Genomic DNA, 20488 nt, shown 5'->3' on the forward strand with positions numbered 1-20488 from the left:
CAGATTCGAAATTCAAATGTAATATTTTTTTATAATTAAGTGTAACAGTATTTATGGCCAGACTAAGTATATGTACTAGGTCCAGCGTTCAGCGAAAGATCAATGCACTTCTCATAAAATGAATAATAAAATTAACTCGTAATGTATGAAATCTTTTTTTTATTCAACAATAACTGGGTTTTGGTAATAAAACTCAATGTCGTTGGTATAATGAAAAAAAGAGATTTTATTATATAAATTTTTAATGCTTGAGCAGTATTGTCTATACGAGTTATTAATCCTATAAAATCTTTGCAGTTTTCGTCTAGGAAAGAAGCAACACAAACCCCGCCAAAATGGACGCGATCAAGAAGAAGATGCAGGCGATGAAGCTGGAGAAGGACAACGCACTTGACCGCGCCGCCATGTGCGAGCAGCAGGCCAAGGACGCCAACCTTCGCGCTGAGAAGGTACCTCATATTTGATGCTTTCCTGGTACTTAAAACACTTACACCATCTCAACCCCATTAAAACACTCCACTCAAGCAAGTGGAGTTTGAAAATGGATAACTACCAAGAAATAGGTAAATTGGAACAGGATGTAAATAGGAACTTAAGTAAATATTTTTTATTGTTAATCGGATTTTATAGCGGTAGACATTTTTGTTTGCACAATAAAAATGGTGTTAATGGATTCATTTTAAGCCAAACTGACTAGTTAGTTATCCAACCATAATGAGTATAAATAGTAAAATAAATAAAGAAGCAATACGATATATTGCAAATATTTCAGCAATCAGTTTTATTATGTGAAGTTATTTCACTACTAATAGATTCATTGAATGCTATATCCACTGCTATAAGCTGCTTTGAAATTCTCGTCCATAATAAAGGGATTAAAGTCCCTTTCAAAAAGGACTAATAAAACGTAGGGTCTTGACCGCACTGCTATGTGCAAGTAGCAGGCCAAGGACGCCAACCTATACCTTAAGATTCAATGCGCCAATAATCACACAACTTCTTTGTAATGTATGCGTTCCTGGTACCGTGCCCTTTCTTGCCCCCTCTTATACCCCTTAGCCCTTAGGTCATGTTGCGAATATAGCAATAGAAAATACTTATAAGAGTATTTTATATGAATACGATATGCATATCGTATTATGTACCTATGTACCTAAATATATACATAATTTCTTAATAAATAATTAGCAAAAAATTATTACATTTACTTTATAATTAATCTTTTTGAAAGCCGCCTGAGAGTTGAAACGAGCTAGGAGGCACTGATTCTGTGTATTGAATTACAGTAAACACGATATGCCATTTGTCACTTTACTGTTATTAACTGTCTTTTATTGGTAGCTATCAATGTTCCTGCTGTCTTTAAAACATGTAGTTTTTTTTGGATTGTCAATTATTTTCAAATTGCATTGGTTGGCGGTTTTTAAATTATTTGATTTTTAAAATTGTATTTTATCAATACAATATAAAATAAACATTAAAATTCCGCTAAATCTCATTATTTTTTATAAAAACAGGCCGAAGAAGAGGCGAGACAGCTCCAGAAAAAAATCCAGACGATTGAAAATGAGCTCGACCAGACCCAAGAGGCCCTCATGCAAGTCAATGCCAAGCTTGAGGAGAAAGAGAAGGCACTACAGAACGTAAGTCTTTTTTAAATTTATAGAAACACATATTATTATATTGCAATACCACTAGGTACCTGTTTCCTGATGTTGGATAATACTATGTCCCATATTATAAGTTAATGCGAAAAAAGGTTTACATGATCTACAAGTAGGTAGTAAGCACAGAAACCAACCACCAAATTATTGTATATTTTTTATTAGTTAACTATTATTAGTAAGTATTTTTAAACTCAACAAAGGTTTAATTTATAGAAAATGTATAAAATACGTAGTACTACGTATTTTATAAATTTTGCTTGGTCACAAATAATGTAATCATAACATATATAAATTACGTTTCACGTTCTTTGTCCGCAATGGACTCCTAAATTACTCAACTGTTTTACTCAATTGCGATTAATGACTACCCGGGCGGAGCCGGGGCATGCAGCTAGTATTATATATAGCTTTGGTTATCCAGGTTTTATTTGAGGTAGGGATTTATTAGATATATATGGGAAATTCATATATAATATAGAAAGCAACATGAGCCTTTAAAGTGAGTTTAACTGATGGATACAATACCGGGATTTTAATAGTAGGTATGCTATGACAAAAATTTAAGAAAAATTTTAGTGGTTAATATATCGTGTCATTACATTTTATTTTTATTCAAAGGTATATTATGTTTAAACTTACATATATGTAGCTACATATCTTTATTTCGCAATTTAACAAAATATGTACCTGCATACAGTTATTTGTTAATTTCCATATCTTACGCATTTACCTAATAGTTTTCTTAACTGCTTATTGTTCTTGTATTTAAACATAATTATTTCACTTCTATGTAAATGTTTAATACTTATTTCTACATTTATCTAATGAGGCAAAACCTTGACCTGTAATTGACGGAGTTGGCTTCGTTGTAAAAACCTTATATCTACATAACTACTTAAAATGTAAGTAAAATTTTACTCCGAATTGCTTTGTTTGGAGAAACATTGTTAAACAGATGGAAACGAGATTAGAATCTGCGTTGAACGCGTCTCGCGCGCGCCGTGAACTTATTTTCAGCGTCGCACACCTAATATGGGCCCGTTGCCCGGTGTTTCGGTAAAATTAGACGGACGTCTGCTATACATTCTTGCATCGTTTAATACCTTTTTTTATTACATTCCTTAATCATTTCTCAATAAAAGTAAAACTGTTTTTACGAAATCTATTAATCATCAATAATTTCTGAATCGTAGTATTAAAAAAAATATGTATATAATATTTTTTAATTTAATAATGATTTATGAAATAATGACTCTTTTAATAATGTGGATAGGATACAATCGTTGTATGTATGACAAGATAATCTTATTTACTTTCGTATAAACCTAAAAATGATTCATCTTATGAAAATAAAACAATAACAATCATAAATTATCTGGCAGCTCATAGCCATTGATGTTTGAATAGATGCCAAATGATTAATTAAAATTTAAACGGTGATTTTAAATTTTACCGCGTTTCCTAAACCGTCGGTAAAACAGTATTTGACAAGCGGTACAAAAGATGGCGGGCGAGAAGCGACAGCAGCGCCACGTCTTTGTTATTAAAAGATATTGTCAGTCAACATGGCGGCGGGCGCTGCGCGGCCGGTCGGAGCGCGCGTGCAGTGATGTCCGCGTCCGCGCCCCACGCCCACGGGCGCACCCCCGTGCGGCGCAGGGGGCATCAACACCACCCGCGGCTGAGGGGCGACCGCATTCCCGCCCCTGGGCCTACCGTAAACAATACTCCGTCCAAAGATGTGACCTTAGACTGCAAAACAGACGATGTTGTGCCTTGTGTCAATAGTGTTAGTGAATCTCAAGAAGTGACAAGGACGAATAGTGACGATGCACTTTCGAATCGAAATATAATCGAGGACTCGAATATAGATGATGATGAATTTGATATTAAGGTTCCTGATGCGGAGTCCAATGGTAGTTCCGATGATGACTTTTCTTTTAGAGAAGAAAGGTCGGCGGGTGACGGTTCTGAGGTTGTGCCCCTTGCCTCGGATATATCTGACGATGATCCTGAGACTGCAGAACTTGCAAAACTCAGGTGTCCAAGCGAATGCACTGAAGTTTTAGCGGCAAGAGAAAATCGTAGAAATCGGAGATGCGCTGATTATCCAGGTCTCGCGTTCGGCAGTTCGATTTTCTCTTCAGACACTATGATGAAATTCTCCATCATCAAGAATGAGTTGCAGAATATCAAGAATACGGCGTTAAAAAGGGTAATGTCCTATATTAATGTACTTGTGTCTGAAACAGCAAGCGAACAGGCGTGGGTTTAATGCGCTAGAACTATTTTTAATCACATTTCGTCAGAGAATCTCGTAATGTGCTCCGTGAAGCGATGTGGATTGCGATCAGCTGAGCAATTGACATTTAGCTTGGAAATGTTTACGCCGTTAGTAGCTCTCACTCACACTAGATGTCGCCACTCTGATTTGTCAAATGAAAAATTTTCCATCCCTTAAATTATAAAAAGTGCCTGATTAAAGTTTAAATTATAACAAATCAATTTCAATCGTTATTTAAATGGTCACTAACACAAATGATGAGGCAGCAAAATTTATACGTTATTCATAACATATTCGTTCTTATATTCTAGGTCCTATGAGATCTAAAAAGTGGAATGTTGATACAATTATGCAATTTTCATCATTTTATCTTAAAGTATCACACGACATATCTTCAAGAATGCCTTACTTAATGCCGTAGCGTACTGATAACAGCTGTCACTTGTCTAACAAAAATTACTTCACCTATTAGAATGTTTTGAAAAAAATAAGTCATAGCATGTCATTAATTAATTTTAATCATTTTTATATTAATAAGCTGTCACATTTAGCCTGGCCATTCCCTGATAACAATTTAAATTTAATGTAATTTTTTTATACTCACAAACATGTACACAGTATTTTATCCATTAAGTTGAAATTAAAAGAAAATGGGTATAAAGATTATTTTGGAATAGATTGTAAATCCTATGGTTTTTTTCTGGTTCTTGGCTGCTATATCAATTAATAACACAGAAATACATGATTTTGTTTATATTCAGTGGTAAAATCATTGTATTTGTAAAAAATTGATTTCTGCTCCCGTTTCATAAAGGTTGTACTTCAAACTTTTTAACTGAGTTTGTACAAGTCTTTCCAGTAGTTTTAAACTTAAAATAAGTACATGAAACATTAGATTATGATTTTCCTGCATTGTAAGTTAGAAATACACAGAAATTCTTATTATAACTTTTCCTTGGACCAAATGCAAGGATTAGCTAATATATCAATGCTAATATTAACACAAAAATGATGTTTGGTTGCTGATGAACTGGTTTTGTGCATTTGTATAACTATCATTATGTTTGCAAGTGGAATAAATTAAATAATTAGGAATTGTAATGAAGCAGACGGGCAGGAAATTTTATAATTTATCCAACTAGTTTTATATGAACATATATTCTCAGTTTATAATTGCTTATTGTTTAATTTAATTAAATAATGGATTTATAGGTGTAAAAACAAAGTTAAGTTATGTTCCAGTCTTAATAATTTATGAAATGTTTCTGTTTATTTATTACAACCAAATTAATTATTAGCAGAGGCATAAATATATATAAGTAATGCATTATTTGGTCTTTTTTTGAATGCATTTTGTTTTCATATTGCATTAACATTTTTTAAGTATTTTTTTTTACACATTCGAAAAATTTGAGAATGTCCTTGGCTCTCAATTCAACGGTTTATTTTTAGTTTTGTTCCTTGAAACACCATGGGTTTTCAATTAATTATATGATTTGTTTTGTCTTCTTTCTTTCTTCTTCTTCTTTTCTTTTAGTGGCAAGTCCAAAGTTTTGGTGGAATAAAAATCTCAATTTTTTGTCTCCTATTCTAAGGAACATTAAATAAACATACAAATGTCATGACTTACTTGACTTATGTTCCTATATCCCCTAGCTGGGGCAGAGGGCATCAACAGTGTTCCGCCAGCTACTCCTATCGTGAGCTTCCCTTTTTATTTCACTCTAAGTTTTCCCAATTTCCTTGGCCTCCGCTATGACTGTCTGCCGCCAGGTCTGTTTAGGACGGCCACGTTTGCGTTTTCCTTGCGGGTTCCAATCCAAAGCTTGCCTTGCAACTCGGATCGGTATCCCTCTTGAGTGTGTGGCCAATCCAATTCCATTTGCGGCGTATAATTTGGTGGTCAATAGGAATCTCTCCACAGCGTTCCCAAAGCTGGTCATTTGGTATGATATTGGGCCAGTAGATACCGAGGATACCAGATACCAATTAAAAATTGGCCTTGGTCTAATTTATGACAAGATATGAAAAAATCTTATGTTATTATTGCTATGACATTTATAGTAATATCATTTTTATGAATTATTTAAGTCATGGCTTTTGATTTAATTGTGAAAATAATGATGAATTAGATAGATAAATTATTATTTATTGGTTATATTATGTACATGTTTACAAGTAATAAAAATTTGTTCAGCAGTTAGCATGTTATTAAAACAAATGCTTCAGAATGAGGGCAAAGTAGGTAATTCACTTAAATGCAGAATACTGAAACATGCAAGGTCAGATACTCATATTTAGTTGAACGAACAAAATGTTATAGTTGAAACTTTGTTAGACTCTCACAGAAATCATTTTTAAAATAACGTTTTCATATTTTTGTACTATTAAATATTTCTTAATTTAGCCTGGACTACTGTTAGCGATGGATTTTGCTTTACCATCTCTTGTGATATATTTAGTATATTCTATTTGTATTTATACATTTTGATATTGATACAAAATAATCATCAATATTCTAAATACAAAACAAATATGTGAAAAGCAGTTGTAGCGTAGTTTAATACGTATAAAATTCACGATATAATGGCATGATCTCGCAAGAATTTACACAGGTTGTTAAGTAGCTACTTTCTAAATTACGTCACGTTTACAGTTCATTCGATTTTTCGGCTTCTCAAGTCTCATGCTAAATACCTATTTGGTCCTCAATGTTATCCCCATTTTTTATATAGTCGTGTTGTCTGCTAGTAGTCTTAATAATGTCACACGTATTAACTAGATGGCGCTAATATTAAACACTAGTTCACGTATTTTGTAATCCACCGTTCTTTAATTTATTATTTTGACATGCTGTTATTCATAAATAATTATTTTGATGATGGTATTATGCTAAACGCAATGGCAAATTTCATTTCTTTTTAATTATTAATGTGATTTTGATCCCAGGTTCACACGCTTGTATGAATTAACTTCTCGTTTCCGCCATTATTTTTGTGTACAATCATTGAACCGCGACACCCACGGCCTATCCCATGATTTTGAGGAATCCTATTGAAATTTGAAAGTTCCTACGCTTTTGACCCCACAGGATGTAGCTTCCTAGAACCATAACAGGTGGTGTTAGTGTGCACAGCGCTCAGCGCAGTCGATTGTGACGTTCACCATTTATGTATGTGGCTGTCTGTCAAACCAGTCATTTTAAGAATAATGTGTTAACGCGTGGCATCATTATTTAATTACATTTAATGTATTGAACATCAACGTAATTAGTCGTCATTATTTTTTTTAAAGTTGATACATAAAGTGCAGTCGTTTCGTGAAAAGTGATAAAGCGAGTTACGGTTTCTGGCGGCCATTTTATTTGCCGGCTGTGTTCATTCGTATCTCTACGATACGGAGCAGTAACGACAAGCCCAGTCAGTTGGCATTTTCGCGACAAGGGCGAAGGTGTCTCTTGTTTTAAGCTTCTATAAATTCGGTTTAAGTCAAAAGTGAATAAAAATGACGACAAATATGCAACAAGGAACAATCCTCGACGTATTGAAGAAGAAAATGCGTCAAACTAAAGAAGAAATGGAAAAATATAAAGACGAGTGCGAGGAATATCACAAACGATTACAAGTGGAAATAATGCGGAGAGAAGAAGTAAGATAACGTGTTTTCTATGTGTCATGTGATTTGTGTAATAGCGTTTTAACTATGTGAAATTTGTGTCAAAATTCTTAAGCTACATGAAGTTATCAGTATTGCCGTAAAGTATTACTATCTACCTATAGTGAGTAATGTCCGGCCATACTTAGGTGTGCCGGCGACGTACGCATATTCACCTCTCTTTCTGTTTTGTCTTCGGTTGACCTGTACGAATGGGATGGCGAATTCATGTTTTTTTTGTACACTACCATATTATTCTTTCCATCGAGCACCATAAAGTATGTTTAAAAAAGCAACGGGTGTTGCCGTTTCGACATTCATTCTCGGGATAAGACATATAGGAAATTAATATCCATAATTTAACGGTGCGCGGTGTACCAGTTTCAGTTTGTAACAGGTTTCGTTGAGTCTGAGGTCGTATGCCAGACCTCGAGCACATGATTTCGAGCCGTTCTGTACCGTGAAGTGTACTCCCTTAAATGCATTCCTCATGCTCGCTGGGGCTCGGACGTCCTCCGAAGGACCGCGCCGGCGCCCGAAAGGCGTGCCCGTCTCCTCGTTTTTATCGATATGACGTAATTTTTACGTCTGCTTCACAACACCTTGTTCCCAAACCTTACAAAATCTGGAACATTGAAACGTTCTATAATCTTCTCCGTTATCTGTTAACAACGGAATCATATTAATTGCATTCGCCCACATTCATGGTCATCAATTTTATTTTGTTGGCATCGCATGTCTTATCACCATTTTCATGTATGAAATTATCGATAAGATTTAAGACTTCAGATATTTGTAGGACACGAGGTTAGGCAACGTTGCTTTAAAGCTAAGAATAATATTATTTCTTGCCGTATAAGTTTGTGACCTGTTTGTTCCAACCAAAAAACTCTGTCATGTAGTCTCTGTATTTATAAAATCCGATTTAGTATGTCACAGCGGTACCTACCTGTAGTATTGTGCATGAGTAGGCGTGTACTTACATTCAAAGTCTACATATAAGCATGACGCTATTTGGGCATTTGTATCATTACAGAATGCTAAATATAGAATTTCCATATAAATACGTAATACAATACAAAATTACTTGAAATTTATTTATCTATAAACATTACCAAGAAGGATTTGTCATGTTCTCGCTCCCGTAAATGGACTCATTAAAAAGAAAACCGGACGAAACTAATTACAAGAACCATAAAAGCATTTCAATGCTTGAAACATTTGTAGGAATTTAAAAATATCTGTACTTTGCTGCAAAGTAACGGCGCCTTCATTGTGTAGCATTCGAACAGAGAATTTTACTATTACCTATGCGTGACTGTTTTGTATTACAATTACTGATCGCTATTGTATTGAGCATATCAATGGACACAATGATCCCGCCCTGGCCAAACCCATGGAACAATATTTGATCCCCTTTTATAAAGTGGATTTAACAGTTTGACTATTCATGTGTAACCTCCTTCTGGAAGCCTTTTTAAAACCGTATCACGTTACAAATTAAAGTTTAGGACTTACACTCGCAAAGGTTAATGACTTGCAAGGTTAAGTTTTCGTCTGTCCTCAGAAGTATAGCTTATATCTATATGTATGAATAGAACATGCGAGTTCAAGGTGATCATACAACGCACAAAGATCTAAGAATAGTTTCATTTGATTACCACCTGAACATCGATCTGCCGTATCATATTTAGCATATTTCACGACACTTAATGCTGCGCTATTTATCGGAATTGAGTTTCATTAGTTGCATGTTTGTAGCTGATTTACTTTATTGCGTTTATTATCATTGGGATTATTGCGATAGCGTTGCAATCATAAGTAGTTATTATTAGAGTGCTAGACTAGCATTGATGACGACACAGGATAAAAGGAGAAACTGGGACTCGTTTGAGCTTCCTCGCAACAAGGACGCGTGATGTCATAAACATGTGCAGCTCACTGAATATAAATAGGTGACTAGCGAAATATTCCAAACGTCGGTTAATTCTCAACACGTATAATGTGTCGACGTTTAACAATGCGACTTGTGCTGTACACATACTTAAAAAAAAACTGGGAACAATGTACTGGTAGTTAACCACGTTTTTGCGTGACCTTTTTGAGACGGCCGCGGCGCGCCAAAAATATCGATATGTCCATTTTTCTTTATACATCACTATTATATCTGCACGCAAACTATGCTGATGAATAATGCAATTTTCTCTATTAGGAATTCATAGACTAATGAATAAAAAATTAAGTCGATGTAATGTCTGAACGTCTAAACGGCTTTTATATACGTATTTTAGAAATAAAATCATCATTTTAATAAGCAATATTAGATAGAGCATTGTTCGTTTTTGGTCATGTAAATCGATACATTTGTTGTTGCTTATTCGGTCAGGCGCAGCCCGTCATGCCTCGTGTTTGTCATCGTTGAAGTATTTAGTTTGCATAGCGTTGTATGACAACGTTCGACTAGGTATGATTTAAAGGGAAATATTTATACTCATTAGCGCAATCACATAAACTAATTTAGTTTAGTATTTAGTTATGATTTCAATACTACTTGACGGACAAAAATGTGTAAGTCGTGGTATCAGTTATCATCGCAGTGGAAATTTTGAAACGAAATTAGACAATATTAATTTTACGTAATTCATTTGTTAACTCTGACCAAGCACGATTTTAAAATCGTTTGTCTCCATCGAGTATGTGCCTTATTTACGCAAAGTCATTATGCTATTTTTGAAGCATTATCTTGTACTTTTATTATATATTCGCAAATAAATGGATTTTAATCACAAAACTTGTTTGAGGTTTTCGTAATTATAGAGAACATGATGAGTTTTTGCAGATTTATTAAATGGTACGTACTCCAATAGATCCCGGCGGACACACTGCCTACGTAGTGTCGCTCCCTATTTAAATGATAATGATATGGATCCAACATTAACAAGCAAATAGTGCAGGCTAAATGTTTCAGTGTATTTAATCATGTAAAAAAGGTATCTAAGAAAAATCTTAGACTTGAGCTTCGTGACAATTTCTGACATATATTTTCATACATTGTCAGCCATTTGAACTGAATAATATAAAAATAGGCTACACAAAGTATATCCAACATTTGTGAAACCTTACGGACTTAGTTGAAGCATTGAATTGTTAATTTTTCGTCAATATTAAAGTGATTCTGTTTCACAGGCCGAATCCGAAGTGGCTGCACTCAACCGCCGCATCCAACTGTTGGAAGAGGACCTCGAGAGGTCTGAGGAGAGACTGGCGACCGCCACAGCGAAACTCGCTGAGGCCAGCCAGGCCGCTGATGAGTCCGAACGGTCAGTTCGATTTCATTCCATATTCGAATATAGTTTGATTAAATTTTGAGTATGTACAGATATCGAGTCGTTCTAAATATAAACAGATAATTTTTCTTTTAGTTTTTTTTATTTGCTGTTGTAATTTTGACATTGAATGTCCATTTGCTATTATTCCAAATTCAATGCAATACTGGCTCTAGACCTTTTTATATTTATTTAATTAACTTCAATAGCGTACTCGTTTACCAAAATAAATATGAAACTAAACAATATAAGACGGGTTCGACTCCCGTTATTCTCCGATCACAATATTGTAATAAGTTGTGAGAAATTAAAAAAAATTGTATTCATCAATTCTACTGAAAAATTGTGTCGGCAAATATTCTTTATATTGTGATACCTACTTATTTCTATATATTTAACTGTATTTATTATATTTTGGGTGCATGAGTTTTATTTTTTTTGTTGTTATATTTTCGCTCCTAACCACCATATTACCTGATTATTTACAAATCTTTAATTAGTCGACAAATACCTACTTTTATTTTTTGTTGTATTCATTAAAAATCTGTCTTTATTAGTTACTTAAAAATAAACTTCTGTTTCGTTTATTTTCGGAGAGTGTCATGATGATAAAAATTTAAATCATATTAGCGTTATGGTCTGTTCAACATAACAATTGTCTATGCATATTTTAATGAGTATTAAGGTGATAATTATGATATAATTATACAAATTCATGAAACTTTCCGAAATACTAAATGAAAGAAAATTATGTCATCAATGTGAATAAAACCATAATTAGTGACGTCGTGAGTTTTTATCGATGTTTTAACACGCATGTGTTTGGCCCCGCACTAACACAGAATACGCAAGGCGTTGGAGAATCGAACGAATATGGAGGACGACCGCGTCGCCATCTTAGAAGCACAGCTTGCGCAGGCGAAACTCATAGCGGAAGAGTCCGACAAGAAATACGAAGAGGTGAACGCTTGATAATGATGTTTTTGCTCGGCTCCCGTGATACTATACGCTCACATTTTTAATACCATTGAGATGCCAAGAAATGGCATTAATTTTTTTTTATAAGACAAGTATTATAAGTAATATAAAAAGTACATAGTGTTGATTGAATTCATTTAACGTATAGTAACACAATCGAGTCTCTGTGACAGAAACGCTCGTATCCCGATGATGCAACGCCGTCGCGGGGTAAATTGTTTCTGGACACGTACTTAGTATAATGAAACGTTCATTATCAAATAATATGTAGAAATACTCATAGCTGTACTGTCATTTAGCGATAAGTGCATGGGACAAGTTGAAATACAGCGTTTCGCTGTGTTTCAATTTGTTTTATTAGAACCAAGTACGGTCGTTACGGTGTTTAGTATATTTATCACGTATGGCTGTCGTTAAAGATTATCCGATCGCTATCTTGGTTCTAATTGATTTTCTTCACAGCATTCTTCTCCAAGGTATTGTTTCGCTTTGTTCGTTTTCTCGATTGTGTTCGTCCCGCATGTCTTCTAACTATTGGGTCACCCTTGATCGCTTTGAATATTCCCATTATATTGACGCTGACTGTTACTGGGTGCAGTGCCCGCAAGGTTCTGGAGAACAGGTCGCTGGCCGATGAAGAGCGTATGGATGCCCTGGAGAACCAGCTCAAAGAAGCCAGATTCCTCGCCGAGGAGGCCGACAAGAAATACGATGAGGTCTTTGTTTTTTCGCGTTGTTTGGTTTGATTTGCTGTGCTTGTTTGTTTGAAAGCTATTAGTTGATGTTTTAGCTTTCCGTCAGGAATAACAAGTATCAGTGGAAATGTTGATTTTTGATATTTCTAACACTAATTGTTGTTTTTTTCCGGTTTTTATACTCCCCTTTATCCTTACTCAAAAGTAATAACATACCTTTTTGCATTAAAAAATTGTCGTACATAAAATGTGTGATTGAATTTTTAACTCAATTCCAAAACAATCTTAACATAGCCAATTCCGTTAGCATGTATTGCCGTCTAATATTTTTTGTTATAATTTCATGACATTACCGAAACGTAACGTCTGTTTTTCCTTTTTCTTATAAATTACTTTATCGACGATGATTTTTCATATGAAAAGCCTTGTGCAAATCATTTTGCGAACATATGCTGGAACAGATGGCATTAACGATATTGCCCTAATTCCCCTGACATATGACCCTGCACGGTGAAGGCGGTCTTAAAAGTCAAACCAAAGATGGTGCGCCATCGTACGTGATCGTTGATTTCTTTTCCATACATGGAAGAACAAGTTGACTCGCATATCTCGTTACATAAGCATTTCGATGCCATTTATGCGAAGGGTGCAGTCGTTCAAGACTATACCTAGCTTCCCCAAATAGGAAGGAACCTCACGGTTAACATATGATCATAAATGGAAAAAATGGGTATCTTATATTGTGGAATGATATGTTCAGGTCGCTCGTAAGCTGGCCATGGTTGAGGCTGACTTGGAACGCGCGGAGGAGCGCGCCGAAGCTGGTGAATCGTAGGTTTCAATTGATTTTGAAACCCACTGCTATACTTGTATTACTCGACGAAATTAACGTCTCGTAATATTGGTATTCGCAGTGGGCTTTTAGTTTGCTAGTTTTCGCCACCGTTTTGCATGGTTGTTCATCGCATTTTAATCCGCACAGTAACCGAAATTTACCGTCATTGGTGATTCTAACTCTCATATGCATGTACAATTTTAGGTATACGAGATGGAAGCTGAGTTGGGAGTGTTTTATTTTATTTAGTTTTACATGAATCATGAAATTAACTTGGCTGTGTTGGTTCGTCCGATACGTTGGACGGTAACACTGTTTATTTATAAGTAGGTAATTACTAGAGTGATGTTTGCAGACGCTCGCGAGCTGCCAGCGTCACTCGCTTGGTTAATTACAAAACAAGGGTTGCCCCATCTCATGAATATTTCTATTCAATGTTAACTATCATGTCCATGTGTCGACTAAACTTCTGTCCTTTAATGTGTGTTTACTGTAATGGCTGTAGAATGTAGGATAGGCTATCAGGAAATATGTGTGGTATAGGGCAATTTTCGTTTTCAGATATGCACCGCATTACACCAGAATTACTGGCCGTATGCGTGCCGCACATATACAAGCGCACACATCACATAACGATTATTATAACGCACTAGATAGCACATAGATTTTCTTTTAATATTTGAAAAGTTTAATTTTTTTAGAGCTAAATGTTTTGGGACAACCCTCGTTTATTTTAATTTTGAACTCGGGCGCCATTCTCGATTCCCGCTTTGCGTGTTTCCACTTTCCCTACCAGCACATCCTTCCGCATCCCTATTAGCAGCTAATTTAGAGAGTTTACATTGTAACACAATTTTACCATCGTAAGATACTTTGAATGAATTATATATAAAACCTAAAATATATTTCCAATCTACCCCACTATATATAACTTTATTGCCTGTACATTGTCATTTGTACTTAGTACTGTACGCTAAAAAGATAACAGCATTAATCCCTTTAACCTGAACGTTCACCGCACACCGCTAGCGCCTAGCGCACACCGGTAGCGTATATCCGATAAGGCGATACGTAGCTCCGTTATCGCCGCGGCGTCCACTGCACCGGCGGAGCGGAGAATGGCGTCGGAGCGTAGTGTATAGTGTGTTGTGTGTGTGTGTGTGTGTGCGTGCGTGTACTAACGCTCGGCGCGCGGTAGGTGGCGCGCAAACTCGTGCTCATGGAGCAGGACCTCGAGAGGGCGGAGGAGCGCGCCGAACAGAGCGAGTGGTACGTAAGCGGTGCTCGGTACTGACTGCGGACGCGCTGGTTGTTTGATGCTGGTTGATGCTGGTTGATGATGGTTTAAGTTCGTGGATAACATTTGTTTGGTGTCAACGATGAATTTAAAGGTTGAGGAGTTGATGGCAAAGCTGCGTGTTGCGGGGTTGACGACGTATTGAAATGTTCACATTCGAAGCACATATAAAGAAAGTTTCAACATTGTTGATCTACTGTTGCTCAACAAATGTATACTATGAATACAAGACCGTATGAGTGTTTCGGAGTGGAACTGAAAGATTATAATTCGTATTAAGTTTAATTAAATTTCTAAGTAACGGGTTTATAATAATATGCAGTTAAACTTTATGAGCGACTACTATTTAAATTTATAAGAGCCCTTTTTTAATTTGGAGTTAAAAGTTGCGCCGATTATAACTTATAAATGAACGAGATGTTAATTTATGAGTCCACTGAGATTGTTATAAATTAATGGAATTCTTTATACCTAAACCATGCGACGTGACATCAAACCATTATCATACAACCAGTACGTGTTTTAATATAATGCATAAATTATACACAATTTTATCAGCAAATGGTTTTTGAAAAATTGGTTAACTAATAATTAATGATGCCATTGCCATACCATTAAAGCTGATAAAAGTGTGTATCAATTTATTTTATTTCATTTTTAACAAAATCTAAAATTTTGCTTTATCAGTGTTATTATCTATCAATATATAAAGCATAATAAATTATCCATCAAGGAAATAAATATTTACTAGAGAGATTACTACTCATTACATTGATAGAAGATAATACTTAGCTTTGCATGATGGTCGGTAGTTTAAAGTTTATAGCTTATAAGAAGGTCGACTCCCTTTTATTTACTATAAATATATTTGACCTATTTATTTATGATAGCGGAATTTGATTCAATTGATATAGCATTCCAATAGATTGATTGTCATTTATAATAAAAGATGCATTAACTTTTCAAGACTTTCGCAATTTAAAATTTGTTCCTACATAGTTTAAAAAAGATTATTTGGCCTATATAATTCTTAAATATATTTAAAGAAATTGACTATTGTTCACTTAACTTTCAGCAAAATCGTCGAGCTTGAGGAGGAGCTCCGCGTTGTCGGTAACAACCTGAAGTCTCTCGAGGTCTCCGAAGAGAAGGTACGTCGCCTAGATAACACCAACACATGAGCACTAGCATCAAGTGCTAGATATTTACCGTTAAGGCTAGTCGAATCCAAGCTAATGGCATCCGATGACGGATCATTGCGATCTCATGAAAAGCACCAACCAATTTCTGATGAACCGATGATTATTTTTTTTTCTACTATAATAAACATATTAGTTGTAACTTGAATGTAATCTTGTCATATTCTATACAGGCCAACCAACGTGAGGAGGAGTACAAAAATCAGATCAAAACCCTCACCACCCGCCTAAAGGAGGTGTGATGTGAACGGGATACGTTCTTTTGCGAGTGTTTTTTTACGCTTGCCTAACTGCATTATGCCGCACACATCTAGTGTAGCGTTTGCGACTCATCTATCACCACCCACTATGCTGCCAATGTCTCTAATCGCACATCAGTCGATCGCAGCACAGTGGATATGATAAATGAGCCGTGAAGTAGTGCGACTACCGTTTTTTACCTTTAATACATCCGATTCTAGTTGTTGTGTACGTAACAGTATTGTCGATGTTTATTTAGTTTTTAGTTTTCTAATCCAAGTGGTATCCGTGTGTTCGAACACTGCGATACACACAGCATGGAGTTCCGTTTTTGTTGTTGTTTTGTTATCTCGTTAACTGAAATGATCACAGGCGACGCAAAGGGAAGAGACGTACGAGGGTCAGGTGAAACTGCTCGACGCGCAGCTCAAAGAGGTAACGGATGGCAGACGACGTACATAGATTTGGTTGCGGCTGTAGTTTCGGTTCACGCTCATCGCCATTTTTGTGTCTATTAGCTGCGATGGCACCTCCTGTTGGGATACTTTATTTTATTTATATGTCAATGTCCATGTCTCCCCCCCATGTCTATCTGGTGCTGAAAGGTTTATCATTAGATAGATATTCGGTTGGTGAAATTTTCTCGATGGGAGGCGCTATTGCTATTTGGTGTAGGTTCGTGTAGTCCAGTGGCTGGTCGGTTGGTGCTTCATCTATGTATTTCCATATAAGGTCTATCTACCTATGTATTTAATTCATTTCTTTTATTATTTTTTTATGAACCTATTTCGCTTATGTTGTGATCGTGCATTTTTCATTTGTATCATACTATATCTTTATGTTTTTACTCGTATGCTTTCCGCAATGTGGTTATATTTATTTTATACTTTCTGAATATTTATTTAAATACGCAGTAGTGCGAGTAGTGTCTTATAGAATGGGAACAAAAGATGAATGGTATACAATCACAACATGGGCTAAGCATGCTTGCTGTGAGTATGTAATGCAATGAGTCGTATGTGGCTAGGCGATGGCGTCTCGGGAGCACGTCGAGGATAAGATACACAGCCTCTCCCAGAAACTGACGCAAGTAAGTTGCTCGATCAGCGGGAGCCTTGGTCACGCGAACTATATCTATACACTTTGACAGCTGTCAGCGTGACAGTTTTTGACATATACAGTTCTTACGGATGCATTCTGTACAAAGACAAAGGATAGGAAATAATAAAACGAAATCATATACAATAGAAAACATTTTTGTCACACAAATTTTTTCCTTTAAAATTTTTTGTAACATTTCGATCATTGTACAATTCACGCCTCCACAACTTATGCACTATTTTGAGTAGTAATTGAACAAGATACAATTTCAAGGCAATCTTACAGTACCACAGATCAAAAATCGACATAGTTCACAATACAATTTGAAGAGGTTAATTCACAACAAAACACTAAAGTGACCAAGGCTGCCTGCGCCTCTTGTATATAACATTATTATCATTTTCATTATTCGAATTTGTCTATAATAGGGGGTAATGGTGTATTCTATGTAAATTTTATTAGCGTCAGCACAGCACATAGCTGCCCTTGGTAAAGGTAATTTGCATGGTGTTTGTGTTGCTTTGTTGTTTAACTAGTGTTGTTATTTTTTTATAATTTCTTTGAGCTATTAGTAATTTTGTAAATAGAGTTTTTAATATTAAATGTAAAATTTACATATTTGGAATATATTTTTTTGTTGAATTAAAACAAATTTAACTTGAATTTTCGAAAATATTGCATGTACTGTGTGTCGTTAAATAAATAGTCTTTTTTCTGACCAAAAAAAACTACAAGACGTAGTAATTTTCTATAAGATTAGTATAATAAAAATGTTTAAAGTGGAGATTTCTATATATTGAACAGAAAAAAGGCTATTTATTCGCAAGTATTTCTATTAATACGTCGTTAAAAATGTTTGCAGGCTGAGGCTCGTGCTGAATTTGCTGAACGCTCAGTCCAGAAACTGCAGAAGGAGGTCGACAGGCTTGAAGGTAATGTTTATTTCATACTGACTCCAATGAAGATTATAAAAAAAAAATACCGAAAAAATAGGCCATGGAAAAAAAATCTATAAAAAATATTAATAATTTTAAGAGTCCACAGATATATTTAAACAATCCAGTACAGCAGTTGGTTAAGTGATTTTAATTATCTCTGAAGTCAAGTTGTTAACAAAACGTTTGACAAATAACCAAAGCTTTTTTACGCACTTAAACCACATCAGACATATGAGCCGTTGAAATTGTTGGTGCTGTACTATTGATTTAAAAGCTTTTTCTTCTCTCATTACGCTACGTTAAGCTTATTTTTTAAATTAATTTTCTTAGTAACAGATTATATTTTAATTTCATAAAATGTTATTACGAAAACGCCATTGAAACTTTTATAATTCCAAGTCATTTTTGGATTAGTATTTTGTATACAATAGCCTTTTCGTAATCATATTATTATCGCGTAAGCATGGAGTTTAGATGTCCTAATTAGACTGCTCGGATTTTCGATGTAGTGTCCCATCATTTTTTTTCGCATGATTATTATTTTGTTGTTGTTTTTTTGCCTGTTTAGTTTAAGGGAAATATATGCAATTCTGAATTGGTAAAAAAATACAGACGCCTTTTTATATTATATGTTATTGTTATGTTACATCGTTTTTTTTATTTCTGTTATATAATAGTGTTCGTTCGAGTTGCGTATATTTCGCTAACGCTAATGTATGTGTTGTGTGACTCACCGTGGCCACATCGGAACTTACAGACGATCTGGTGGCCGAGCGCGAAAAGAGCAAACTCCTGCAGGAGGAAATGGAGGCCACGCTCCACGATATCCAGAACATGTGAACACCTCGCCCTCGCCCGCTCGTCTCACTGTTTATCGATGTCGATATTTTTCTTGCTCCATCACTAGCTACCTCCGACTAAACGTCAATGTCAAATAAATGTCACCTGTCAAAGCGGGTTTGTCAATTTCTAGGATAGAATGGGCGGGAAACAACGTGTACATTATTTAATTTTCTTATTTATTGTCTCCTTCGATTTTCGTATTAGCGTGTAGCGATTTTTTATACGTGACAGAGTGAGGCGGGCGGGTGACTAGCTGTTAAAATGTAGTGTAATTGCCAGCCGCTTTTAATTTTACTATGATCGAGTGTTCGCTACGACACCACTGCCATGTGCAATTTTCGTACACAGTTTATTCTAATTATTGTTCGCCGATAGGTATCCTCATTTGTCTTAGTCATTCGCTCCTGTATCAAAACCGCAAGGATATTAGTGTTGTATGCGATTAAACGCTTGTATTTATAAGTTAAAGACATTCCATTTCGTGGACCAATTTTTACACGTCTAAATTTTATAGCACAATGATGATTTTTAGCACGCGAGTTGTATTAACATTCCCCATTTACATTTGTTAGTGTAATTTAACGTGCATACAAAATGACATCGAGGAGAGCTCAGAGCACTATTTTACGATCATGATTTTTTTATTTACTTAATGCTAGAAAAGAGATTAGATTTTTTTTTATTTAATGAGTGATGGTAACAAGTAAAATGATATTTATGTGAAATCCTTGATATGAAGATTTTGATATTCTATATTTATTCGAGAATGTTTCCTTCTTGTGTCATATTTCCATTTTGTTATTCATTGATCGATTTGATGAACGACGGCCATCTTTCTTGGTGTTTAGGAATATTTAAAGCTGGCAATACCCTCGGGTAGCGTTGCGTCACTCGCGGTCCGGGCGTTATTTCATATTATGAGACTAAATTTAATGTATTAAAATTTATTTTTCAATCAATCGAGGGTAATCCGTCTTGAAAATGTTATCGATTTATGAATTGATAGATAATAAGTACGTGAGAAATAAATTAATGAGTTTAAGAGTATTCTAACACAAGTGTTTATAAATATATTATATTATTATTTTTAGTTTGTTGTTTTTTTACTAACATGTGTGTACCTTCTCTAACCCCTTCCGTCTCCACTAATGTTTAATATCGTTCCATCAGCTATGAAGGTTTTTGTCGATATCTATCTGTTCTCATCTCACTTGTCAATAAATACGAATAACTCTGAATATGTGAACGAGTACTTAAAATATCATTGGCCGTCATCGTTTTAAATGTGAAGTAGGAGCACGGGGCATGAAATGAGAGTGTCCGTACTATAACGAAATGAGTCCAGAAAGTGTTAACGCATGTCCTTTGAGGTCGCCGAGATGATCAGCGGAGACGCGACAAGTGTAGAGAGCCCGCATGGCCCACGAGCCC

At 35.4% G+C, this 20488-nt stretch overlaps 1 protein-coding gene across 23 annotated transcripts in view; it reads left to right on the forward strand.

Moving 5' to 3' along the window:
* Positions 1-20488, forward strand: part of LOC119839552 (tropomyosin-2) — a 28803-nt gene that overhangs the window by 5276 nt on the left and 3039 nt on the right. For 2 of the 23 annotated variants that reach the window (XM_038365874.1, XM_038365871.1), the window contains exons 2-9: positions 298-449; positions 1518-1643; positions 10792-10925; positions 12508-12625; positions 13365-13435; positions 15812-15887; positions 16109-16171; positions 18139-18208. In XM_038365874.1, the coding sequence (XP_038221802.1) occupies positions 336-449; positions 1518-1643; positions 10792-10925; positions 12508-12625; positions 13365-13435; positions 15812-15887; positions 16109-16171; positions 18139-18208 (772 nt within the window). In that variant the 5' untranslated portion in view covers positions 298-335. Of the gene's footprint in view, positions 1-297; positions 450-1517; positions 1644-3210; positions 3883-7113; positions 7600-10791; positions 10926-11773; positions 11892-12507; positions 12626-13364; positions 13436-14637; positions 14709-15811; positions 15888-16108; positions 16172-16547; positions 16611-17202; positions 17266-18138; positions 18209-18971; positions 20148-20488 lie in introns of those variants that run through there. The other 21 variants (XM_038365869.1, XM_038365862.1, XM_038365868.1 and 18 more) reach the window with 19 other exon arrangements.

This window comes from Zerene cesonia, chromosome 4 (assembly GCF_012273895.1).
Source record: "Zerene cesonia ecotype Mississippi chromosome 4, Zerene_cesonia_1.1, whole genome shotgun sequence".
In the NCBI taxonomy this organism is placed as follows: Eukaryota; Metazoa; Arthropoda; class Insecta; order Lepidoptera; family Pieridae; genus Zerene; species Zerene cesonia.